The sequence below is a fragment of the Protopterus annectens genome, chromosome 6.part0 (assembly GCF_019279795.1).
Source record: "Protopterus annectens isolate FY-2018-M chromosome 6.part0, PAN1.0, whole genome shotgun sequence".
Lineage (NCBI taxonomy): Eukaryota > Metazoa > Chordata > Ceratodontiformes > Protopteridae > Protopterus > Protopterus annectens.
In genome coordinates this window covers 1,930,006,123-1,930,033,783 of record NC_056737.1, presented here as the reverse complement: position 1 = coordinate 1,930,033,783, position 27,661 = coordinate 1,930,006,123, and the positions used below count along the sequence as shown (strand labels likewise).

The 27,661-nt window shown below is 46.4% G+C and overlaps 1 protein-coding gene across 1 annotated transcript in view; it reads left to right on the top strand.

Moving 5' to 3' along the window:
* Positions 1-27,661, top strand: part of USP37 (ubiquitin specific peptidase 37) — a gene marked incomplete in the record, with an annotated part of 1,580,672 nt that overhangs the window by 1,197,899 nt on the left and 355,112 nt on the right. Inside the window, 1 exon segment of the mRNA XM_044075237.1 lies at positions 13,469-13,694. Coding sequence (XP_043931172.1) covers positions 13,469-13,694 — 226 coding nt within the window.

Here is a 27,661-nt window from a genome sequence, read left to right as displayed (position 1 = left end):
ATACTAATAGTCCCAAATACCGGAACTTAATAATAGACACTCCAGTGTTGTCAATTCCGACTCTCCAAATCAGCTTCTGGTGTAATCAGTATTATACCAGAAAAACATGTCCCAAACTTGAACAACCCAGCCCCAAAATCAAATCAACAGTAGCGATCTATTCAAAAAATGGCGCCCAGAAAGCCTAAAAATAGTCCAAACAAGAGATGCATCCACGTTGTTGATTACAACGGCCCTAAAAAATAAGGGCTGCATCTACAGATCTTTGTTATACAGATGGCTGGCTCATAACCGCCCTGACCAAGCATCATCTGCTGCAAGCAAGGGACTATACCCTTCAACTCTGTTCCTCACTAGGTGTTACCGTAAACTGCAAAAAAATCTTCTCAAGTCATGTCCAAGCTTAGTTTTCATAGGAGCAGAGATGAACACAACTACACTAATAGCAAGAGTTCCACAAGACAGAGTAGACTATCTCCACCATTATGTAAGACTATTAATCAGGAAGTCAAGAGCCTCTGCAAAACTGGTTCTTCAGGTACTGGGGAAAATGGCTGCGTCAGTTGTACTCATTCCCCTAGCTCATCTTCATATGAGAATACTTCAGTGGTTGCTTTCCGTAGAATAGTCAATCTTGGAACTTCCAATGTCCCACAAAGTTATGATAACCAACACCTGCAAAAAGGATCTTCAGTAGTGGATTCTCTCCATTTGTGTCAGGGCCATCCTTTCATCCCTCTCAACCTCAAGCCACAGTGACCACTGACGCTTCCCAGATTGGGGGGGGGGGGGGGCATTTTCTAGGGAAGACAGTTCAAGGCATCTGGCAAGAACACGAGGCTCATTTGCATACGAACATCCTAGAGATGCAAGCATTTCAGGACACACTCCCTCTAGGAACGATAGAAATCCAGGTGGACAACATGTCCGTAGTCTGGTACATGAACGGGGGGGTGTCGAGAAGGGTTTGGCAATGGGCTACAGCCTCAAACCGTTTTCTGATAGCAATGCACATCCCGGGGAAATCCAACATGATTGCTGACAAATTGAGAAGAGGCTTTTTATGGCCACAAGAGTGGTCCCTCAACCAGAAATGTACGGAAGTGATCTTCTGGAAATAGGGCTAGCCTTGCTGCGATCTCTTCACATCACCCATCAGTGCTGAATGCAACAACTACTTTGCCCTGACGACCCATGCCACTGGCAGAGTCACCAAGGGATGCACTTGTTCACGATTGGCCTCCAGGACTTCTTTATGGCTTTCCTCTGATCCCTCTAGTTCCTAAGTTTTTGCAGAAAGCAAGTTTGTTGGAGACAATAATAATTCTAATTGTTCCCTATTGGCTTCATCAAATCTGGTTCTATTTTCTTCAGCCTCATCTTCGGGATGAACCATGGCTTCTGGACCTGGCTCCAGACCATCTAACTCCTTCTGGAATGGCTCATCCCAACCTGGACACCCTCAGATTGTCATCTTGGCTGCTCCAGTTCAGTCAAGCAAATTCTGTTATCTTCTCACAAAACATTTAAACTAAAATTGTACAAAAGTAAATGGAAGAGATTTGTTATATGGGCAAGCAATAATTTGATAGATCCCTTTGCTGCACCTATACAATCTGTTTTAAAGTTTTTGACAGAGCTTTTTAATGAGGGAGCAGCTGCAGCAACTGTTAGAGTTCAGTTAGTGGCAAGTTCCAGTTTCTATATAGGAGAAAATGGTTGTGTTATGTCACACAGACTTTGCAAAGCTTTTCTGAAAGGGACTACTATGTTAAGACCCCCATATAAAAATCCAGCACCCCCCCTGGGATCTTAATTTCATCTTATGGAACATCATCTGTTCCCCTTTGAACCATCAGCTACATGTCAGTTGAAATTCCTTTCCTGGAAAACTCTCTTTAGTGGCTATTACTTCAGCCAGAAGAGTTTGTGTTGCAAGCTTTGTCGGCCAAGCCTCCATATGTAGTCTTTCATAACAACAGAGTTTTGTTATGTACTAACCCCTCCTTTCTGCCCAAGGTTGTGTCTGAAAGTAACCTTAACCAATCTGTAGAGCTCCCGGTTTTCTTCCTCAACTTCCAAAGTAAAGGAGAATATTCTCTGCATCCCCTAGATGTTCATAGACATTTGTTTTTACTTGCATAGAACTTCTGAAAGTAGAAAATCAGATCAGCTTTTTGTCTCTTTTCTGATATGAAAAAAGGCCAATCAGTCTCAAAAGTTGCCTTAGCTAAATGGCTTGCATTATGCATAATCCTACATGTATAATTCAAAGTATAGAGCTCTTCCGAATACTGTTAAGTCATTCCACTAGATCTGCAGCCACTTCTGCAGCTTTTCAGGCTAGGTTACCACTGGATAATGTCTGTGCTGCAGCTACTTGGGCAAAATCGCATGCTTTTATTACTTGTTACAAAGTGGATTTGGCCTCTAGGAGTAGAGCCTCTTTTGGTTCTGTGGTTCTGATCTTGATGAGTGGATGGGAAATAGAAAATTCACCCCGGGGATCACTCCAGTGGCTCTGCTCGACGGAGGCACTAGGAACTAAGGTCGGATGGCACAATGCCAGGGTAATATTATGGGCTAGGTTTGTAAAGGCTCCAGGCCCATTAGCCTAGTACAAATCTATGAACCTATGAGCCACCCAAGAGTCAGGTTGCTTGAGACGCGGTCCCATCAGTGAGAATAAAGGCGTGGTTGACATTATATTAGGAAGTTGTGTACTTAAGTTCTGAAACATTTAATCTGAAGTAGGAGATTCATTTGTCTGCAACCTGTGGGTTATGGATCCGATATCGGATCCGAACCGGCATGGTTTACCAGCTATGGATCCAAGCTCTCAGCTCCTCCCCTCACCCATAATGCCCTGCTCTACCCTCATGACCTCAGATCTCGTTTGCCGCGCATGGTGACTGGATTGGTTTCTCAAGCTAAGTGCTAGTTTTAGTGTTAAATTTCAAAATTTAAAAGTTTTTATTGATTTTTTGTGTGAAAGTGTAGGTTTTCCCTTTGATATATTTACTTTTTTAGAGTTAATCTAAAAGTTATATCCCTCCCCTCGCTGTTAGCGTAGTGTGTGTGTGTTGGGCCTGTGAGTGTATTTTTTGTTGTTTAGTTACTTTGAGTTTTAGTAACTACTTTGTTAGATTGGGATGGCAGAGCAACCCAAATCTATATTTTCTAAATGCTCCGAGTGTGGCCATAAGCTTTCCCCAGCGGATGGCCACACTCGGTGTGTTAGATGCCTGGGGGTTGAACACCTCACATCTGGATGTTCCATTTGTGCAGGGTTCAACCCCAGGGCATTGAAGGAGCGGAGGTCCAAGCTTGTTTTGGCGGGCCTTTTACCGCCGGACTCGGCTCCGACCTCCACTCCTTCGGGAGTAACCGTACCTATGGTTATTCCTTCTGTGGCTCCCCCTCCTCCTCCTGGGACTCAACCTCCCGTTTCTGGTTCGGAGGAGAGGGATGCTAAGAAAAGGGACCGGAGGGAGAAGCACCATAAGCGGCGGGCCGAGACCTCTCTTTCGGCCCCGCCAGCCAAGCGGACTTCTCCCCCGGCTCCATTGTCGGCTCGGTCTCCTCCTTCTCGGCTCCGGTCTCCAGTGTGTTTTTCACCGGGACCTGAGGAGGAGGAGACCCGATCTCCGTCGAGGCTATCAAGGAGGCACTCCAGGCCTACCTCGGTAGCCTCGTCGAGGTCCACGTATAGCCTTTCGGATGCTGATCTGGACCGGATGATGAGAAGGTTCATCCAGGCCCAGATGCAGATGGGAGTGCTCTTGCCTCCTCTGGGGAGCTCGACCCCCTTTTTCAAGCCGATTGCTCCATCTCCGACCCGCTACCCGGGTTCGGAGCAGTTGGAGCCGAGCAGCCGGGCGGGGTAGGTCGGATCGATAGTACTTGTTGCCGGATCCGACCTGCCCTCAGTGCATCGGATCCGACCTCGGAGCCTGGATCCGAGCCTCGGATCCAGGGGATCAGTGCTCCTTCGGCGCCGTCTGTGTCGGGCGCACTGTCCTTCGGATCCGGCGCCGCGCCGGCTCCGATCCACTCTTCGGATCCGAGGGAGCCGATTGTCGGATCCTTTGGTCGAGGTCGGCTCCTCGGCGTTTTATGTAGTGGAGAGGGCCCTGTTGAGGGTCTCCGGACCCCGGCACTTGTTTCGGCTCCGTCCCGCGCTCCCTCTGCACTGGGCCAGGCTTCCACCATCCGGCCCTTGGGACAGCCCGCTTCTGTGCCCCAAGCTGCTCCAATGGAACAGGTTGCTGCTTGCGAGGAGTCCTCTGACAGCCCCCCAGAGGATGTTCCTCGCAAGCATACGTGCAAAAGGAGGCACATTGACTCCCCGAGTCTCTCACGGAAGACACGGACTTGGAGGAAGGGGAAGGCTCCCCATGGTCACCCCGAGGATGTCTCATTTGGGGACATCATGGAAATGCTCCGTATAAGGGGGGGTGGTCTGCCCCCAAGTCTTCCTGTGACGAGTCCGTGTTCTTGGAGGCATTTGAAGCGGGCCCGTCTACCTCTTGGGTGTCCCCTCCTGCCGACCCCCTGGTGGACCTCATTACCACCAGGGCGTGGAAGGAACCGGACACCGTGGAGCCAATCCCTAAGAGGCCCGATAGGATCCTCAGCCCACCGTCCGACCGTGCCCATTGGAGTAAGGGGCCTCCGGTAGATGCCATGTTGACGACGGCGGCCACCAAGAGGGAACTTGCTCAGGAGAGTCCCTCAGTCCATCCCCCGAGCAAGGAGTCTCGGATGATGGACCGCTTGGGGAAGCGGATGTTCAGTTCAGCGACCTTCTCGGTAAGGGCGCTGAACTACCTGGCACACGTCATTAGGATGCAGCGAGATCTCATTAAAGAATACGCTGCATCTCCCCCAGAGTCCATGTCGGAGGAGGACAGGATGCTGCACTCCACCCGCATGGCCACTCTTAGATCAGTTACTAATACCTCTGTCGGCTACTCTCCCATGCTACGGAAGGCCGCTAGAGCTGCAGGGACAGGCCTAGTCACTAGGCGTCAGGCCTGGCTCCGTCACTGCGATTTTTCTGAGCCCTTCAAAGCATCGTTTGCGAACGCCCCCTTTGATGGTTCTGCCCTCTTTGGCAAAACCGTTCGAAACATTGACCCAGAGCGAGAAGGACGGAAGACGCTGTCTGCCGTCGAATCCGCTTCTCTGCACCCCAGAGGCCCTACTCTAGGAACCAAAAGGGTCAGAAGAAGATGTGGTTCCGGAAGTCGCAGCAGTCCCAGCCTGCTCCGGACAACCAGTCCTTCCGTGGCAGAGGAGGACAGGGAGGGCGCCCTAGAGGCAGAGGGGCTCCCAGGAACTTCGGGTCCAGAGAACCTTTCTCTGAGCGGCCCGCAGCAACCCTGAGGGTTGCCCGGCTGCTCCACTCTGGAGGCAGTCGGAGGGCGTTCGGGGCACCTAGCGGCATGGGAGTCCATAACATCAGACCGCTGGGTTCTCCAAATCATATCCAGAGGATACCGCGTCCCTTTTCTTCACTTACCAAAGTTGAAGTCCCTCCCAGACGTTCCACCCGGTCAACGGGAGGCCGCTTTGGCAGAAATTGGCCATCTGCTAAAGAAAAGAGCCATCCAGCCCGTCCCCCCAGACCAGATCGGATCAGGGTTCTACTCCAGGTTCTTTTAGTGCCAAAAAAGACGAGGGAACTAAGACCAATTCTAGACCTTTCTCTCTTGAACCTGGCAGTCCCCAAGGAAAAATTCCGAATGGTCACTCTACAATCTATTCTCCCCCTTCTGGGAGAAAATCACTGGATGTGCTCTATAGACCTCAAAGATGCGTACTACCACATCCTGATGGACAGGCGCTCCAGGAGGTTCCTCCGCTTCGGCTGGGAGCCAGTCACTACCAGTTCCGGGTCCTTCCCTTTGGTCTCACCACAGCCCCCAAGGTGTTCACCAAAGTATTAGCAGTGGTAGCGGCCCACCTGAGGCTTCAGGGGGTGCAGGTCTTTCCCTACCTGGACGACTGGCTTCTTACCGCCCCAACAAGGCATCTACTATTATTGGCGTGAGACTCCTTTCTCCATCTTGCTCCCTTTCTGGGCATTACAATAAATACAAAGAAATCCAACCTGGCGCCCACACAGCTCCTAGATTTTATAGGGGCCAGGTTAGACACGAGGAGTTTACGAGCCTTCCTCACTGCGGACAGAGTTCAAAATCTGCAGCTCCAGGTGCGGGCCATTCTCCACTCAAGTTCTGTTCCGGCGGAGTTGGTCCTGAGGGCTCTAGGGTCCATGGCGTCTGCTATAGCACTTCTTCCTCTTGCCAGGCTCAATATGCGCATCCTCCAGTGGACTCTTTTAGTACAGTGGTCTTACCTTGCTCTTCCTATGCATCATCCCATTGCAATCAGCAAGGCTTGCAAGCGGTCCCTCCTGTGGTGGCTTCACTCCCCAGATCTCCACAGAGGCCGCCCATTTTGTGCTTCTCCCCCTCTCGCCACGGTGACCACGGACGCCTCCCGCCTCGGGTGGGGGCATTTGCAGGCGGACCGTCCAAGGCACGTGGAACGATTCAGAGACCTCACTGCATATCAACGTCCTAGAGATGAGAGCGGTGCTCTTAGCGTTGCTAGCACTTCAAGACTTTCTTCCCTTGGGAACAATTGCGATTCATTCGGACAACATGTCGGTTGTCTGGTATATCAACAAGCAGGGAGGAACCAGGTCTTACCCTCTTTGTCGAGAAGCCATGAGGGTTTGGGAATGGGCAATCTCCACCAACCGCTTTCTCATAGCAACGCACATTCCGGGACGGTCCAACATCCTGGCGGACAAACTCAGTCGCACCATTCTAACCCCTTACGAGTGGTCTCTCAATTCTCAAGTAGCGGAACGCATATTCGCATGGTGGGGAACTCCTTCTTGCGATCTTTTTGCCTCTCCCTCAAACACCAAGTGAGACAGTTTTTTCGCTCTGATACCTCCTCCTGGAGGCTCTCCAAGAGATGCTCTGGTGCATGCTTGGCCACCCGGTCTTCTGTATGCTTATCCCCCCTTGCCTCTGATGCTCCAGGTTCTTCAGAAAGCGTCTCGGGTGGGTTGCAGAATGATTCTCATTGCTCCGTTTTGGCCTCGACAGATCTGGTTCCCCTTCCTAAGGTCTCACTCTGTGAATCCTCCTTGGATTCTAGATCCAATCCCGGATCTGATAACTCATCCATCCTGCCTGTCTCCTCCGAACTTGGACAACCTGAAGCTGACCGCTTGGCTGCTCCAGTTCCACTCTTGATCAGGACACCCGGTATTTTGTCCCCTGTTAAGGCTATCCTGGTGGCAGCTCATAAACCTTCCACTAGGAAAATCTACCGTAGCAAGTGGAAACGGTTCTCTTTATGGGCGGAGCGGCAAGGCCTGAATCCATTCACTGCTCCTCTCCCATTGGTGCTTGATTTCTTAACCACTCTTTTTAACGATGGTGCTAGCAGTTCCACGGTCAAAGTACAACTGGCAGCAATTTCACATTATCACATTGGTCATGACTCTAATCCACTCATGTCAGCCAAGTTGTGTAAAATTTTCCTTAAAGGTACTTTCCTTCTCAGGCCCCCTGTAAAACAAGCGGTTCCTCCCTGGGACCTTTCTTTAGTTCTCCAGGCTTTGACCGCTGCCCTTGAACCTCGGCTACGGTAGATCTCAAATTCTTGTCGTTCAAGACTGCCTTTTTAGTAGCCATTACTTCGGCCAAGAGAGTTTCAGAGCTCCAAGCATTATCAGCTAAACCTCCTTACTTGGACTTTCATCCGGACCGTGTTTACCTCAGGACCAACTCGTCCTTTCTTCCTAAAGTAGCTTCTGAAGCAAACATTAATCAGTCTATTAACCTCCCTGTTTTCTTCCCTAAATATGAAAACAAAGGTGAATATAAGCTTCACTCCTTAGATGTTCACAGGCAACTTAGATTTTATCTAAACAGGACAGCTGGTCATAGGCAATCCGACCAGTTCATTTCCTTTGCTAAATTTAATCTGGGCAAGCCAATTTCTAAAGTCTCTTTGTCTCGTTGGATTTCACAATGTATCTTGTTAGCTTATCAAGCTTCAGGAAGGCCCGCACCGGAGAGTGTACACGCTCATTCAACCCGGTCAGTTTCTACCTTGGCAGCCTTTAAGGCTAGGATTCCTCTAGATGATATTTGTGCAGCAGCCACATGGGCTTCATCTCATACATTTATTTCCCACTGTAAGTTGGATCTTGCAGCTAGGGGTAGAGCATCATTTGGCTCCGCGGTGCTCTGGAATATCCTTCCATGATGGCCGCCCAAGATTCAGGTAGCTGGGGACTCTGTCCCACAGGTTGCAGACAAATGAATCTCCTACTTCAGATTAAGAAGTTATGTACTCACCATAATGTTCCATCTGAGTAGGTGTATTCATTTGTCTGCAACCATCCCGCCCTCCTATCCCCCTGGCCTTTCAGTTTCCTGCATATGGTGTGTTACCGTTTTCAGGGTGTTTTTTTGCTATTGGCAAACTCGATCTGAGGTCATGAGGGTAGAGCAGGGCATTATGGGTGAGGGGAGGAGCTGAGAGCTTGGATCCATAGCTGGTAAACCATGCCGGTTCGGATCTGATATCGGATCCATAACCCACAGGTTGCAGACAAATTAATACACCTACTCAGATGGAACGTTATGGTGAGTACATAACTTCTTATTTTAATTTGTGTGCTCTGCTCCTATGCTGTGCTGGATCCAAAGTCGTCTTAAGACACACAGTCTTGCTATGCTGTTTACTGCTGAAATCAAAGTCACAGAACTTTGCATGACTCCATCTGTAGTCTGTTTAAAGCACCAAGCCTTTCAAATTGCACACCGATAAAGAAATATATTCTGCAGCTATAAGCACAGTTACAGATAACTTATTTTATAACAAACAACACGTACTATTTCTGTCATTGTAGCATATATTTACAAAGTTTTCCTTCATTACAGATATGAATTATGACAAATACAAAATACCTCTCTTTGTCCTTCTCTCACATAACTGAATTACTATAGTAGTTATATAGAGTGTTAGTCACGCACATAGATGATATTTCCTCTCGGTATCTTTTTTTGGCCTTCTGTGAGAAGTCACATGATGTCTGTTTTTAGACTTTTCTATTGTCCTGTCAGCAGTTCTGCTGATGTGAAAATGCACAAATGCACGTGATCAGAATAACAGAAATATGAAAGGAAACATCTGTTCTGTTCCTTCTGAAAAATATTACGTATTGCTGAGTTTATAAAGAAGGATGTCTGTTAATAGATATTTGTCCTGCAAACATGAGAAAGTCATTTAATGCTTGCTTTCCAATATTGCTTTGTTAGGCATTTTCTGATGCTGTGAAGAGAAGCCTGTCTGTTATACATATAGTATGAATGCACATTTTACATATTCAAGCAAACTTTTTATTCTATGCTTTATCTTCCAGCATATTTACAACAGAATTAATTTCAGCCTTGTATTCATAATATCTAACAAGTTTCATGTGTGTTGTCCATCTCGTCCTTTATTCTCACAACCCTCCCTCCATACCCAGAGTCAGGTTATCTTCCAGTTTCTGTCATTCCCCTTTGGGTTATCCTGCACACCAGAAGTCTTTACCAGTTGTTTATCAATTATGACTTCTGCCCTGTGGAAGGATAGCATATCAGCATTCTGTGACATGGATGACTGTTAAATATGAAAATAATTCTTTATCTACATGAGCAAGGGACTTTTATCTGCTACCAAATATCACTTCTAGATTCTTGGGTATTTCTACAGCCCTTCCCCAAGAGGGAAGGTTAAAAGTTTCTTCTGGGCTGTTTTTCAGCTCTTTTGCATCTCATCCAGACCTCAACTTGGAAGGTCCTCGGAGCATTGAGTCACAAGGGGTCAGTATTTGTTGTGGTGCCATTAGCCTGTCTCCTTAAGTACAGGATTCACTGTTTCCTTCTGGAACAGTGATCAAAAGTCACTGGTTCTCAAGCTCTTTGTGTCTTTTTTCCTCATTGGTGGTGTAGGGCCTGTATTGGCGAATGTTACTAGAAATGCTGTCTCTGGAAACGTCTGTGTGTAACCTTCCAACGCAATAACTAAACACATTTCCTTTCCATTAACAACAGTGAGACCCCATAGGAGATCAACACCTCAGAGATCATTTGTCAGCCATCTTCACCACTTTTGCAGAGCTTTTGGCTTTGTCTTATTTTGTAAACCTTCACCTTTCTGCAGGAAGTGCGAGTTAAACCAAGGCAGATATTATTAGCTGTCTACAAAATGGTCATTTTGCAGTAGCTCTGGATCTAATGCTAGAGCTTCTGTCTCATTACTCTATATCAGATGTGACAGCCATTATTGCATTTCTCAGACAGGAATGTGGGAACTCCTAGACTGGGTAGTTCATTATTCCTTCCAAGCTTGGGTTGTAACACCAGAGAATATTGAAGAATTTAAATGTCTCTTTCTTTAAACCTCTGGAGTTTGCTGTTGACATGGTTTACCCATTTGTTGGAAGGGGGAAGGTGGTCTGTTTCTGTGATTTCTTCCACTTCAGAGAGCTCTTGTAGTCCAATAAAGCACCACTGAATGATCTTGGTAGCTATTTTTTCTTCTAGCAACAGAGAATTATGTTACACTTAGACATTACTTAGTATGCCAAGTTGTTTGGCTTTTGACTCCTTACCCTTTTCTAAATTTTTGATATTTTAACCTGTTAGTCATGCGGCTTGCAGCCACATGTAGATACCCATTGCTATTAATTAAATTAAAAAAAAGGATTTTAGTCATTCTGTTGTCCTGCTGCTTGCATTTTACAGTATGTTATCCCTTTCAGAGAATGGTTACAGTTTTCATTATGCCTCTGTTACATCTTTTACAACTTTTTTTAAATTGCATTTTAGTGTAAATGTTTTGCCCAGTCAGATCTTGCCATTGACCTGTCCCAAGATATTTTTTATGAAAGTCTCATATTTTGGTATTCCACCCTGAAGTAGGATGATAACTTTATTTTGTATTTTTTTTTTTTTTCATTTGAGCTGGTGGCCTCAGCAGAGATGGCATTCATAGCACCCTCTTTGCATTTTAAGCAGGTGCTTTTAGTCAGATGAATCCTTCCTCACCTAAATGAGCAGGGTGGGTTTATCCTTCATACTAACCTTATTTTTGCTTGAGGTGGTATCTGAATTTACTGTCAACTCTTGTGGAACCCTAGAATGTCGAGAGGGTTATTGGATATTACTTGGCTAGTGCAGTGTTTGTGCCACACAGTAATCTTTTTCCTTTTTTTCCTTTAAGTTAAGTAGGGCAAACCTCTTGTTTAAACAGACCACACCTGTGTAGTTGTTTCATTGTCGTACCTTCTATTGCAAGAACTGGGGTAAATGTTTGCCTGTTCCTGTGAAATTGTTGCATTTGTGCAGTGGTTGCCACTTATTTTACAGGGTGTTCCTGTTGGTCACATTTCTGGAGCTAGTTTGGTTCCCTATAAAGTCATTATTATGGAGATTTACAGCCTACAGTCAGGTAGTGCTTTAGCAGAGTTGTCCATCTACTTTAAACTTCTCTCTCGTGCTCAATTTGTCTCCTCTTTCTGTCCCAAGGGTCTTACTGCTTGGACATAATTCAAGCTGTAGTGAATTGTTGGTCTTGATGGCTTTTAGACTGGTTTATCTGCTACCCACCGATGCACATTTTTTCACCTCTTCATTCATTGAAAGATAAAGTTTGAAAACGATGAATCAAAAAACCTTAAAAAAAAAAAAAAAAAAAAAAAAAAAACTTTTTTTTTTTTTTTTTTGCACGGGGGCAAGAACCCCTTGCACAATGCCCTCCATGTAGAAAAATGGGAAAGAGAGCAAAAACTACTCTGCCAACTCGCACAATACAACCCATTCCAGTGAAACTCGCTGTGATATTTAAATTTCTATGTTAACGTCCCTGTTATAAAAAAAACAGCAATGACTTGTAAGTACGCTCTTTAGACTGCATTTTATGTTGGCATGTACTGTAACTCAGGTGCTTCTTTGGGCATCTGTGTGATGGTTGCTCCAAGCACATCGTGTTATCCAATGGTAAGATGTTGCATTATACTTTTTCTTCTTGACTGACCATTCCATTCAAGCTTCTTTTATCTCTACAGGGAAAAACTAATGGAAAATAATTTTGTGAAGCATTGTGAGTGTAGATGATGATGAGAGAGTAACACTGTCTACTGACAAGTAAGCTCTTACGAAGAGGAGGAAAAAACAACTATGGCTTGAAGGCACTGCTTACGGCAAGGTTAGGAGTTTAAGTTGAAATGCTGTTTAAGGCAGTCCTAAAGTATCTTCATAAAATTTAGTGGCCTATATAACTAGTGGGAGAACTGGGTAGTTGGTGGTGCTTAATGAGATTGCAAACTTAGTTTTTTAAAAACTGAAGATATTCCTTTTCAAGCATGATAAAGTAATGGGTTGATATCCTTTCACTGTGTTAGAAAAGCTAGCGCTAGGAAGATTAGGGTACCTTTTGTGCCATTACATCAGAGTTTGGTGCGGGGCAGCTGGTGGATGGACAAGTGCTGTTTGGTAGTAAACAGTATTTAGTATTTGAAGTTTAAAAGAGAAGCATTGTTTTATTTTTCTCTTTCTTTCCCCCAGATATAAGGGCACTAATGGTCTGAGTATTCTCCTGTCTTCTTTATAGAGCAAGTAGAAACCAGACAGCAGGCTCTCTGTAATGTCATTACTGTTTTGGTCGAGGTGCAGGGCAGTATTTGCTCATAGAAAGGATTACATTTTCATTAATTTTGTACTAACCTCATTAAGAGTTTACCCAAGAGATGTGTATTTGTATTGTGAAGCATATTAAATGTGCATCTGCCATGGTCTATGAATAACCACCAGAAGTACATTTGAATACCCAATGTAAAATGGGAGAAACCCATTTTTTATCACTGATTTACTGGAGGGTGATTTAGTATTGCTTTATTTTGTATAAATAGTTGTGTGTATAATGATGTGCATTGAAGGCACTGTTTGTAATCAGCCATTTTTTTGAAATGTAATTCATGAAATACTGTTTTGAAAGACATCTGACTGATTGTGACCTGTGGTCTTCTAAAACCTAGGATAGCATAGTTTTGTTAAAATGAGTAACTTAAATTGGTTATACCAGGTTTCAGAGAGGAAGTTAGTGGTGCACTATGCATGAGGATTCCATATTGCTTGTTGATTGTGAACTTAGAAAGTTAGATAAACTTTACTCATAGGGAGGGAAAAAGTACATCAGTCATCACGGAGTGGCACTTACTGCTGTCTATTTCTCTGCTATCCTATAGAAAGGTTTGTATCCTAGTATATTTGTGTGTTCTTTTTCAAATGTTTCTGCTTTTTGAGGAAAGTCTATTAGGAATATTGACAGTTCAGGCCTCTCTTTCATTATTGCTATAATACATTAATGTGGTTTTGTTCTGAAGGTAATGAAAGGTAGCAAGAAAGAGAATGCTTTTGATGGACTCAGCGATGATGAGGTATTAGCAGCCATCCTGGAGATCAGCAAGAAGGAAACATCCCTGTGTGTAAACCGTGAAGATGAGGAAAAATCCTTGAGCAGTCCCGACACAGGGTTTGGTGATGAAGTGAATGAACCATCAGATAATCAGTCTTTGGTGGTGGACAGGCTACGGGTTCCTGTAGAAACAGGTGAGTGATTGCAGAAGCACACTTTGGACTCAACTGTTGTTATAAACAACTTTCATAAGTTTGGTTTCAGCAATCATTGTGTATAAGTTGCTTGTTCTAACTTTTGCAAACTGCTGTTTTCAGTGGAAAAGATTATATTAACTGTTGTGTCCTGTCTTCAGTCATGGCATGATCTGATGTCCTTTTCATTCTTCCTCACGAATGGGTCTAGGATCCGATCCTCTGATCCAACTGTGCCTCGTCTACAAGACTTTGGATCCGAATCTCTAGCTCCTGCCTCTACCCATAATGTCTTTTTCCACCCACAGCTCCTCAGATTTCATTTGCTGCCATTGAAACAAAATTGCGAAAAGAATCTCAAAGCTTGTGTGTGTGTGTCTGTTACTTAAAATTTAGATTTTTTTTCAAGTATTTCTTAGAGTAAACATTAGCGTTAGTATCCTCTTCTTCCTTTTCTAGCAAATTGCTGGCGTTAGATGTTTGTGTTACTTTTCCTTTTTGCCTTCTGGGTGACCATATAACTTTGTGTATTTACAAAAAAAGAAAAAAGGTTTTTCTGTGGTTTTGATAGGTAGATAGCCGCTTTATACTTTGTGCTGATTATAGAACAATTTTTTGTACTGTGTTTTGAGCTACTGTTACAGGATTAATCTGTTTGATAATTCGTTAACTTTTTTTGGCTTTCCTAAAAAGTGCTGTTTTTCTGGTAATATGTCTGAGAAGCCCAGTTTTAAGAAATGCTTTTGTTGTGGGCATACGATTCCCAATTCTGATGCCCACAAGGTGTATTTTATTGCCTGGGGCCAGAGAATCTCAACAGTGGCTTGTGAGGTTTGTGCTTCATATGATCCTAGGGCCCTTTCTGACCAAAATAAATTAATAATTAAGGGCTTATTCCCAGCCTTCTCTTCCTCTTTTGGGCCTCAAACCCCCTCTAAATCTCATGGCTTTTCAGATTTCAAGATGTGAGCTTTAGAAAAGTCAGGAAGAGCCTCATTGGACCCTTCTCAAAAACTTAGGCTTCGGATTCAACCCTTTTGGATCCAAAGACAGTACTGCCTCCTTGTGATCCACAAGCCTTTTTGGATCTGACAGGCATGATAACTATCACTAGCTCTCCTGTACCATCCACCTCCTACTTGGATCTCAGACCCTTGGATCTGACCGCTAGGAGCCGAATACCTGAATTTGTGTTGAAGTCCGTTTCCCTAGCTCTGCCCAATTATTTGAAACCCCTTGAAAGCATTCTAGGCCTTCTTCCATGGCTTCATCCAGATCCTGTAGGAGTTTGAGGCAGATACGGACAGGATGATGCAGACATTTCTCAGGGCTCAGTTCCAGATGGGATCTTGACAACACTGCCCCCTCTCTGGATCCATGAGTGCATCTGTCCAGACAATACTATCTTCTTCTCCGATCTGACTTGCAGTCTGAGTCCAAAGATCCCCAAGAGAGGTTGGTATGGGATCCTGGGAAGCTTCCTGCCGCAACTCTGACCATTTCCCTGACCCCTGCTCCAGTACCTTCAGATCAGAGCGTGTTTCTGATGTGGGAGGTCTGTGTTTGATCTGAGGAGTTGGGTTCGGCTCTTACTCTATCGGATCTGTCCCTCCCCCTTGGTGCTTTGGTTCTTCACCGCTTAGTTGCAATTCTTTCTGGAGGGCATGGATCCAAGGTCAACCCCAACCTGTCATCCTCGATTTGCCTTTGGTCTGAGGAGGGGTGGGGGGGAGGTATCCCTGGATCTGTCAGCCTTTCGGGTAGTAGAAGGGACCTTCATTTTGCACAGAGACCCGTCCTGTCGTATCTCTGATCCTGCCCCCTCTCCCGTCTCCCCTCTTCGGGTCTGAGCTCTGAACCCATCACTTCTGTTCCTCTAAGTCAGCCAGCTTCTTGAAGGCTTCGCACTCATCATCCAGAGGGATTCTCCCCCTTCTTCCAACACCTCCCCCAAACACCCTACAGAGGAGGTACTGCTGAAGAAACCGTGCAAGAGGAAGCACATAGACTCCCCTATGGAGTCTTTCACAGAAGATACCGGTTTTGATGGAGTAGGATCCCCCCTCCCCACTCATTACCACCTGACGATATCCCCTTTGGGGGTATCTTGGAAATTCTCAAACAGAAGGGTGGCTGGTCTTCCCAAACTACTCCTCCTGTGGAGTCTTATGTTCTTGGGGGCTTTCGGAGCTGGTCCATCTACGTCTTGGGTGACACCAACCCCCCAGGATGAACTTATTGATCTAGTGTCCCACCAGGCTTGAAAGGAACCTGATACTGTCAATCCCATTCTTAAGTGCCTGGATAAATTCCTAGATGTTCTTCATGTTTCACTGTTGCAGTCATCACATTTGGGTTATCCTGCCAGGGGGAAGCCCTCATTCAGCCTGAATACCAGAGCCTTAGTATTTCTGCGTCAGTTGCTGTCGCTCCAGGACTAATATCAGGTCGTCAGTGGTATAAAATCATGCAGCTGACCCCATTACATCAGTTTTTCTTGCCCTAACTGTCACAAGCCTCCAAATAGGGAGCTAGGTTATGGTGGGAGAACACCAGTAGAAAGTGAATACCAAAAAATTCCCTGTGAGGAGAGAGAGAGAGAGATGAGGTGGATTGAGGGAGGGAAACCAGGACGGCAACAGTGAATACACTTGAACATCTACATTTATGGTAAGTGTACACAACTGTACTATGATGTCCTTCAAGGATGCATCTGCAGTCATAACATATGGGTTGTCCTGCCTCAGGCAGCCCTTCGGTCGGCCGGATTCCAAAGTCTGGGTCTGGCCTCGGCTGATGTCGCACTTTCCCCGACGTCAGAGCGTCTGGGGTATAAAAGCTTCAGCCGACACCATTTTCCTCAGTTTTTCTTTCCGCGCGGTGCCCGAAGCAGAAGCTGTTCGCAAGTGCCGGTCGGTCAGATCCAGAGATTTCAGCTACCGAAGACATCGAAAAAAGCTAAGTACCCCGTTGGGGACTCTTTCTTGCCTCAGCCGATGTCAGACAAAGTAAATAATTGTTTAACTTGTGGGAAATAAATACCTCATAAGGATTTCCATTCTTACTGCCTTCCTTGCTTAGGCCCAGACCACGACGTATCAGCTTGTTTAGCCTGTGCCTCCTTCAACCGACGGACTCTTAGACGTCGGTCGGAGTTTGCAGAGGAATTTTTTGGAGCCACTTTTGCTTATAAAATGCCGTCGGAGACTCCGACTTCGCATATGGTCAAAAAACGCAAGGGAAAGGGCCGACACTTGCGGCCCGCGGTTTCGGCTGAAACCACGGCTAGGCCTACCGCGAGTGTCTCTGTTTCGGCTGAAACAGAGTCCACGGCGATTCCTACTACCGAAACCATACTACCGACCACTGAGGCCAGAGAGGCCCTGGCTGAGTCTGCTTCAGAACTCCCTACAGAAGCTAGTGTTCAGGAATTGTCCGACACCATACCATTGGACATTTCTACCCCTGCACGTGGGGCAGTTAGGCCCCCAGCTTCTATGTCTATTAAGGCCTTCTCCAGGGCTAAAGCTGCCAAACTTTCAAAAGCTTTGCCTGCCAAATCTACATCCCAGAGGCCTTCCTCTAGTTCACAGATCCTCAGACTTGCTAAGGACCTTATCTCCTTAATAAGGGGTTCACAACCTCACCCAGACAGGGCCTCTCAACCTCCTCCAGACAAAAGGCCCAGGACTGACCCCTCTGAACCTCACTCCTCAGATTACTCCACGGATGGATCTGATTTGTCAGACCACCAGGAAGGGGCCTACTCGCCTTACGAGGATTCAGATGCAGAGGAATCTATCCTTGCCTCCCTCCTGAAGAATTTTCCTTTGGGGAGACCTTACACTCCATGAGAGAGCACTTTCAATGGCAAGGTCAGGATTTCTCTGATTCTAGAAAAAGATTAAGGACATTTTTGCATTTGCCTCAGCATAGGCCCTTAGCTATACCTCCTGTTCTAAATGTAATTGATGATGTGTACAATGATGTCAGTACAGCCCCTGATTCTCTTCCTCTGGCCCCTGCCAAACCTGACCGATATTACAGGGTCCCGGATTCTCATTTCCATCTGTATAAAGCCCATGCTGCAGACCCAGAAACTATTTCTCAGGGCCCTAAAGGGGTTGCAGCCGCTACTGCCAAAAATCCCCTACCCTCTGAAAGAGAGTCTAGAGCTTTAGAGAGATGGGGAAAAAAGGTTTATACATCTGCTACTCTTTCTGCCAGGGCATTAAACTGTCAATTCCATATGATACAGTACCAAGAATTTTTGTTAGATCAACTGAATAAGAAACTTTCTTCTCCTGAACCTTTAGACCGTAAATCCCTTCAGGATTTGGTACGTAACTCACAACAGGTTAGTAATCATTTTTTAAAATGTGGCTATGATGCACTGGAGGCTTCATTTAGATCAGCTATTACTGGGGCAGTTATTCGTAGGCATGCTTGGCTGAAGGAGCAATCTTTGCCAGACCATGTCAAAGCTAAACCCCTCGATGCTCCAATGGAGAAACAACATTTATTTGGCTCCCCCGCACAGGAGATTCTAAAAAAGGTTGAAGAAAAAGCAAAATCTGTGCAAACAGTTAAAGATTTCCTGCAAGTTCAACCACCGAGGTTCAGCAGAAGCTGGCCTACCAAGAATTGGTCCTTTCCAGACTCGTCCAGAGCACAGAGAGGCAGGAACAGGCGCCCTAGAGGCAGAGGTCAATCGAAGGGCCCCTACAGAGGCCGTCAGTGGCAGCCTGCCAACCAGAGGAGTAGTGCAACAGCTACAACTACAACCACTACTACAGGACAGACCCAATGACTTGACTCTGATTCCGCCTACCACGGATCAACTGGAAGCACCCTTGGGCGGAAAGCTGGCTTTATTCTCAAAAAACTGGCATTGCATTACAAGGGATACATGGACATTGCAAATAATAGACAAAGGATACAGGTTTCACTTCCACACTTTGCCAAAAAGAAGTGGAATGCCAAACCTTCCACCAAACCAGAAGGCAGAGGCTTTCAGATAAATCAGCAATTTACTTCAGATGAAAGCTATAGAAAAGGTACCATGTACAGAACAAGGCCAAGGATTTTACTCCAGACTATTCCTTGTACCAAGAAAAGAAAACCAATGGAGGCCCATTCTCGACCTGTCCGCACTGAACACTTATCTCATTGTGCCAAAATTCAAAATGCTGACCCTACAGCAACTTCTTCCCATGTTGGGCAAGGAGTCTTGGCTGATAACTCTAGATCTCAAGGAGGCATACCTGCACGTCCCTATCCGACCAGATTGCAGAAGACACCTCAGATTTCTTGCAGGATCAGAGCATTATCAATTCTCAGCATTGCCCTTTGGCTTATCTACTGCGCCCAGAGTATTCACGAAATGCCTGGCATCAGTAATTGCACATTGCAGACTTCAGGGAATTTAAATTTATCCATACCTGGACGACTGCCTGATACAAGCGGACAACAAGAAGAAATTGTTAAAGGACTTGGCCTATGCCATACACCTGCTACAGACCTTGGGATACACAGTCAACATCCAAAAGTCAAGACTAGTGCCATCCCAAAGGATAACTTTTTTGGGTGCGGATCTGAACACAATCACACAGATGGCTTTTCTCACAGAAGAAAAACAAAAACAACTTCCAGATTACTTCATGACTCTGACAAGACAAACTCAGCTTACTGCAAGGAAAGTCCTGCAGGCCCTGGGTTACATGGCATCCTGCATAATTTTAATTCCACATGCCAGGCTGCATATGAGGAAATTACAATGGTACCTAAGGAGTGTATGGTCTCAACACAGTCACAGTCTAGAAACCATGATACCAATCATTCCATGCCTTCAAAAGGAATTTCTGTGGTGGGCTCAGGCCTGCCAGTCCAACAGAGGGTTGCCTTTCAACAAACCAAAAACAAGGCAGACCATCAGCACGGACGCCTCAGACCGAGGATGGGGAGCACACATGGAGGACAAACGTATCCAAGGCCTATGGCCTCAAGGGCAGCTAAGCATGCACATAAACCAAAAGGAAATGCTGGCAGTGAGGCATGCAATCGAGGCATTCAGACCCTTCCTCCAACAAGGACATCTGTTAATAAGGACAGACAACACCACGGTCATGTGGTACATAAACAAGCAGGGAGGCACACATTCCTACCCTTTATGCCGGATGGCTATGAATCTGTGGAATCTATGCCTGAATCTCAATATCCAGCTGCAGGCCAAATTCGTACCAGGAAAAGAAAATGCACTAGCAGACAGCTTAAGCAGAACTACCATGGATGCACACGAATGGATGTTGCATCCAGACATCTTCAAACTCATAACAAAGACATGGGGAATGCCGGAGATAGATCTGTTCGCCTCCCCACGCAATCACCAACTGAAGACATTCTGTTCAAGGACATACCACCCACAAGCATGGAGGGTGGACTCTCTCTCTTTCAGCTGGAATGCCCTAACAGTATATGCCTTTCCACCTCCCCATTGATGTACAAGGTTCTACTGAAGATCAGGGAGGAACAGCCAAAAGTGATACTAATAGCTCCAGACTGGCCAAGACAACACTGGTACCCACTATTGAGAAGCATGTCTCAGGCAAATTCATGGCTTCTTCCCCTATGGCCTCTTCTTCTAACGCAGAACAATTTCAAGACCCTGCATCCCAACTTGAAAACATTGCATCTAACTGCCTGGAAAATTCCTTAAATCCCAACCAAACTGTTTTTTATCTCAGAGGGTGAAGGACATCATCCTAGAGGCTCGCAGACCTTCCACAAGGAAGACATACTCAGCTAAATGGAAGAGATTTCTCATCTGGAGCACATCAAAGGGCACAGATGTCACAGTGGCAAACCTAGCACACATCCTAGAATACTTAGCAGAATTGTTTCACAATGGCCTGTCTTATTCTTCCATTAAGATTCATGCTTCAGCAATTTCAGCAGAATACAATATGGATCCACCTATCTTCTCACACCCTCTACTCAGGCAATTTTTGAGAGGGATCTAAAATGTTAAACCTCCAAGAAGACCCCCTCTACCTGCATGGGATCTCAATTTTGTGCTGGAAAAACTGACACTACCTCCTTTTGAGCCAGCAGCATCAACAGACCTACAGTATTTATCTTGGAAAACTGCATTCCTTCTGGCAATCACTTCAGCAAGAAGAGTATCTGAGCTACAAGCATTAATGGCAGTGCAGCCTTTCCTTATTTTCCACCAGGATAGAGTGTCACTAAGAACCAATCCTACTTTCATGCCAAAGGTGGTATCTAGGGTATCCTTGAACCAAGCTATTCACTTGCCTACGTTCTTCCCTAACCCACAGAACAAAGGGGAAAAACTTCTGCACACCCTGGACATACACAGACAACTACGCTACTATTTGGACAGAACGAAATCTAGCAGAAAAACTGACCAACTTTTTGTGGCATATGCAACTGGGGTGCAAGGAAGAGCAATTTCCAAACAGACAGTTTCAAAATGGATAGGGAATTGCATTCGCTTTTGTTACTCCTTTCATGGAAAGACAGTTCCTGAAAATATCAGGCCTCACTCCACAAGGGCCACAGCCACCACTACAGCTTTCCTACGGGGGGGTGGCTACCAAGGACATTTTAGAAGCTGCTACTTGGAGCTCCGTGCATACATTTGCCAAGCATTATAATCTGCCTTTATACTCCAGATCCCGAGCAGGGTTTGCAACTGCAGTGCTGCAGGGGATCTTGACTACACCATCTTTCTCTTAGTACCTCCTCCCCCAGATTGGCTATGGTATTCTACCCATATGTTATGACTGCAGATGCATCCTTGAAGGACATAGTACAGTTTTGTACCTACCATAAATGTAGATGTCCGATAGGTATGCATCTGCAGTCAGGATTACCCACCCTCCTTCCCCTCTGTGGTATTCCTAGGGTGCTTACCCCTCTTTCAGCTAGCTGGGGGAATCTATTATGGTGTATTTGTTTGTTTATACATGTATATAATTTGCAAATGTTTGGAACTTTTCAGCATTTATTCAAATTTAGCCTTCCTAGAGGGCATCTGGGGCAAGAAAAACTGAGGAAAATGGCATCGGCTGATGCTTTTATACCCCAGACGCTCTGACGTCGGGGAAAGTGCGACATCAGCCGAGGCCAGACCCAGACTTTGGAATCCGGCCGACCGAAGGGCTGCCTGAAGCAGGACAACCCATATGTTATGACTGCAGATGCATACCTATCGGACATCTACATTTATGGTAGGCACAAAACTGTACTTTCTTTGTGTTTCACTGTTGCAGTCATCACATTTGGGTTGATTCCCAAAGCTGAAGAAAAGGGTGGAGGCAGTCAAGAAGACTTAGGGCTGGCTAGGATGCCCTGCAAGACTGCGGTGGCAAAGCCTGCCCTGGATTTGGAGAAGATAGGCAGGTGGTAATGCTTGGTGAAGGTATGAACAGGTGTCCATGCTGCAGCCTCCAAGATGTCCCTGGTGGGGACCCCTCTGAGAAAAGCTGCAGAGGTGGAGGTTGCCCTGGTGAAATGTGTCCTGCCCCCTTTGGGGGCGGTTTCCTGTGCTGCTTGTAGCAAAATTGGATGCAGTGTGCTATTCATTTGGAGATTGTTTGGAAATGGCCTTGACCTCTGCCCCTGCTGCGAAGCTGACTAGCAATTGATCACTTTGATGACTGCAACAGTGAATATACTCTAACATCTGCATTTATGTTAAGTGTACACAGCTGTACTTTCCTCCTTCGGACAAACGCCACTGGGGTTGACGCTGTTTCCATTGATGCCATCTTTGTGGCGTTAGCCACTAAGGAGGAGCTAGCCAAGCAGAACTCCACTATCCATCCACCAAACATGAATTCCAGAGCGATGGACAAGTTCGGAAAGCGCATCTACTTAGCCACATTCGCACTGAGGTTGATAAATTATCTGGCACATTTTACTCGCTTGCAGAAAGATTTTTGATCAAGGAGCTTTCAGACTCTCTCACGGAGTCCATGTCTGTGGAGGATCTTAGAAAAGTTTATCCTCGGTTGTCTTCTTTGTCCTCTATTGCCAGCTCATTGATGGGGCTGATCTCCTACATGGCGGAGGGTGCCTCACGAGCAGCCAGTTCAGGCATAGCCATTAGGAGACATGCCTGGATGAGGCTATGCAACTTTGTGGAACTTTTTAAGGCGTCTTTTGTTAATGTCCCGTTTGATAGCTCGTCTGTGTTTGGCCAGTCAGTTACACTCACTTGCAGCGAGCAGGAAGGAAAGACCCTGTCTGCTGGTGGAATCAAGTTTTCTACCATTTAGCAAGCATTCTCTAGAAACTTGCAAGATGGGAAGAAAATGTGATCTGATATTGTTAATCCTCGTTCATTCCTTATGTATGGGTATCGGTTCTGTCTTCGGAACGGAGCCGGCCATCTTCCAAGTTCGCGTCCGCTACAAACTCTCGAACTAAAACTCTTACCCAGAATTCCCCTCTCCCTGTTACCTCAGATTTTGTTTGCCGCATTGCCACTCAGTCATATCAAGCTACTTCTCTTGAGCTAAGTACAATATTTTGTTGTCATACTAGTCTAAAATAACTTTTTCTCTCAGAAAAGTTTCTAAATTGTTTTCTCTTACCTTATCGCATTTAGTGACCATCTCTTCTTAAAATTTTTCAATCTTTTTTACTGCGAGGTATTTTCTTCTGTACCATCATTGGTAGACCCCTTTTTCTTTATTACATTCGGGTATTTCTTGTACCATTGCTGGTATTCTTTCTGATTTCCTTCTTTTCTATCATGGATAAAAAAGGTAGTCCCGGATTTAAGAGATGTTCAGATTGTGGCCATAAGTTACCTACTTCAGATGCACATTTTCTGTGCGTCTGTTGTTTGGGTATGCCTCATTTATCAGTTGATCCGCCCTGTGGAATTTGTAATTCTCTAGCAGGACGTTGATTGAGAGGAAAAATAAATTGTTACTGAAGGGGCTACTCAAGTCTCCTTTTTCAGAGGCTATTTCTGGGTCTGAGGCTTCAAATCCTCCAAGATCCCATAAGAAAGACTGATGATCTTTCAAAGGCCAAATCTCTTCCTTCGTCCCCGGCTGGGGACCCCCATCAACCGAGACCCATGAAGGCTAAGCTTTCTACTTTAAGTCTGACTCTTTCAACTCCAGCGCTTTCGGTGCCTAGACCCTCAGCACTGAGGCCATCAGCACCATCTGTGAGATCGACACCGACTAGTGTGCCCTTTACCATATTGGTACCGAGGGGCTCCTCGGTTCAGACCTGTCTACCGACTATCCAGTCGGCACAGACTGTAACCAACATTGGCTCTGATACCTTACCCTGAACTGACAACTCAGTTACTGACATCGATTTTTTCAGTACTAGCCTCGGCACCGGCAACCACTTTGGCACCGACCTTACTGTTGGTGCAGACCATGACTTCGGCACCGATGATTTCCTCTGTGCAGACACCTGTAGTACAGTCTTTTACGGCACTGTTGTTTTCAGTGCAGACTGGTGATGTGGACACCGAGCTTGTCCCATCTGTGGATAGACCTTACCCCCCCCCAGCGGTGTCTTTGGCGTTCAGAGAGGCTTCTACTGGATTTCAATGTGGTGCATCTTGTGGATCAAGTGCTTTTGGCCAGCGATATCCCGCCCCCCCAGGACCTATCTTTTCTTGGGAGGTGATCACCCTTTGCCAAAGACCCTTAATTATTCTCCTCCTTCATTGCCTTTGAAGCCCCTTGATTATAGCACAGTCTTCCCCCTCTATGGTTCCCTTTATGGACCTCACTAAGGAACCGAAGTTGCCTTTGTGGCAGAGTTTTGCTACGACACAGGGCGTCAGCCGTGGCATACGTAATTTGGTGTTTCACAGCCATCCAGGGACTCTGAGTCGGCAGGCTGAGCCACTTAGGGAGGGGTGACCCCTGTCCTGGACATTCACCCCTCTTCAGGTGGACCAGCCTTCTAACTAATGGAGAAGGTTTTGGCTTCTGCTGGCGATACTATGCAGTCAATCTCCCCACCCTCCTCTGGACTGCAGTGTACACAAGTCGCTCCTAGTGGACACCAGGCAAAAGGGCCTCAGGATGTACTCCCACAGGAAACCCCTTTTGCGTTGTCTTCCCCAGCTTCTCCCTCTGAGGAAGTTCATCGCAAAAGCTCATGCAAGAGGAAGCACATGGACTCCACAGAGGAGACCCTTACTGAAGACACAGACTTTGATGATGGGGAAGGGTCCCCACGTTCGCCCTCTGAGATATCCTTTGGTGATATCTTTGAAATCCTTAAACAGATAGATGACTGGCAGCCCTCTAACCCGACCTGTGAAGAGTCTGTGTTCCTGCAGGCCTTTCACGCCCGGCCCCCTACCTCCTGGATTAATCCACCCGCCGACAAACTGGTCCGGCTCATCGTGCAGCGTGCGTGAAAGGCTCCTGACACCATTGAGGCCATTCCCTGGAGGCCAGATAAAATTTTTACCCCTTATGCTACTGATCCCCATTGGTCCAAAGGTCTTCCTGTAGATGCTCTGGTGGTGGAGGCTGCAACTAAAAAGGACCTGGTGGAAAAAGAAAGCCAGACTGTCCATCCGCCCAACAGAGTCTCAGGCTCTGGACAGAATAGGGAAGCGTACTTTTGCATTAGCGAGCTTTGCAATCAGGTCCCTGAATTATATGGCGCACTTCACCAGGCTTCAAAGGGATTTAGTGTCTGAGCTCTCTGAAACTTTGGCTGTTGCCTTGTCTGATAAGGTCTGTGACAGTGGCCTCTCAGCTGGCTACCATTGAATCGATATCAAACTCCTCCATGCACCTGATATCTCGCGCATCAGAAGGAGCAGCTAGAGCGGCAAGTTCAGGCGTTGTTTTGAGATGGCACGCCTGGATGCGCTTATGTAATTTCACAGAACCCTTCAAGGCTTCCTTTCTCAATGCTCCCATCGAAGCCTCTTCATTGTTTGGACCCAAAGTAAAAAGCACACTGGCCAGATGTGAACAGGACGGTAAGACCCTTTCTGCCGTAGATGTCCGTTATTCTTCCCCTCAACGTGCTTTCTCCAGAAACCAGAAGAGTGGGAACATATGGTACAGAAAGTCTCAGGGTCCTTTCCGTGACACACAGGCAGAGTTCTCCCCTAGAGGCAAAGGGGGAAATTCATAGGGAAGACGCCCTTTTTGGGGCAGAGGGGTCCGCGTAACCAGGGTACCGGGGACTCTTTTCCTGGTCAATCCTATCAGTGCTCCTGAAGAGCAGCCGAACTCCTTTCCTCTGGAGGTGGTTGGGGGTCATTTCTCCTTGTACCCTTCTGCCTGGCTAACCATCACCACCGAATCTTGGGTACAAAGGATAATAACCAGAGGTTAACCATATCCCTTTCGATCTTTGTCGTGCCCGCCCCCCCAAACAAACTTACCCGACATTCCACCCAGTCAAAGGGAAGAAGCAGCACTAGAGATAGCAAAGCTGCTAAGAAAGAGTCATCCAAATAGTCCCTCCAGACCAGATAGGATCCGAATTCTATTCAAGACTATTTTTGGTGCCAAAGAAAACGGGGGACTGGAGACTAATTGTGGATCTCAGTGTATTGATCAAGTTTGTAAGAGTACAAAAATTCCGGATGGTCACTGTACACTGTCCTCCCGCTTTTGGAAAAAGACGATTGGATGTGCTCAATAGATCAGCAAGATGCATACTACCACATAAAAGTGGACAGGCCATCAAGAAGATTCTGCGCTTCTGTGCTGGAGCCAGTCACTACCAGTCAGAGTACTGCCCTTTAGACTCTCTACAGCCCCCAGAGTGTTCACAAAGTGCATGGCAGTCGTCACAGCCCACTTGCGACTACAAGGATTCCGGGTGTTTCCATACCTAGACGACTGACTCATCTCCGCCCCCACAAGACATCTGTTGGAAGAAGCCCTGGCATACTCCTAGTTTCAAAAAGGCTAGGCATACCCATAAACTGGAAAAAATCCAATCTCACCCCATCTCAGTCCACGGAATTCATAGGGGTCATATTGGATACAAAGAATTGCAGAGCATCCATTCCAGAGCACAGAATTCTAAGGATAAAGCAACAACTGATCCGAATCCTTTCAAGGGAGAAATCCACATCTTACTCTGTCCTACAGCAGTTTGATTCCATGGCAGCTTCCATCACTATTGTCCCCCTGGCCAGGTTTCACATGAGGCTTCTACAATGGCTACTGCTTACCCAATGGAATCCTTTTCAGCATCCTCTTTCAGCCAAGATTCAAGTAACTCAGGTGCAAACAGGATTTAAATTGGTGGATGACCCACAACCCGTCACAATGGTCTCGCCCCTTCTCCCCCCAGCAGCCCAAGGCTACAGTGACCAAGGATGCCTCCCCGATAGGGTGGGAGGCTATGTCAGGGTCACAGTCCAAGGCACTTGGTCCGATTTGGAGGCCCAACTGCATATAAATGTTCTAGAACTGAGGGCGGTGCTTCTGGCGATGGAAGCATTCCATCCCCTGCTGCCGTCTGGGACTATTGCGATACAATCAGACAACATGGCGGTGGTCTGGTACATCAATAAACAGGGCGGAACCAAATCTTACCCCCTTTGTCAAGAGGCCTTGAGGATATGGTAATGGGCGATGGCTACCAACCGTTTTCTTCTAGCAATGCCCATTCCCGGGAGTTCCAATGTGATAGCAGACAGACTCAGCAGGTGCATTCTACAACCTCACGAGTGGTCCCTGAATCCCTTGATAGCAGCGGAGATCTTTCACCGCTGGAGCCGTCCTTGCTGTGACCTCTTTGCATCCCCGACCAACTACAAATGCAGCAACTACTTCGCCCTGATTCCCCCTCTGGGAGAGTCACCCAGGGATGCTCTAGTCCACAATTGGCCCTCGGGTATTCTTTATGCTTTTCCTCCTCTTCCCTCATTCCCCAGTTTCTGAAGAAAGCCTGTCTGTTGAAGAGCAAGGTTGTCCTCA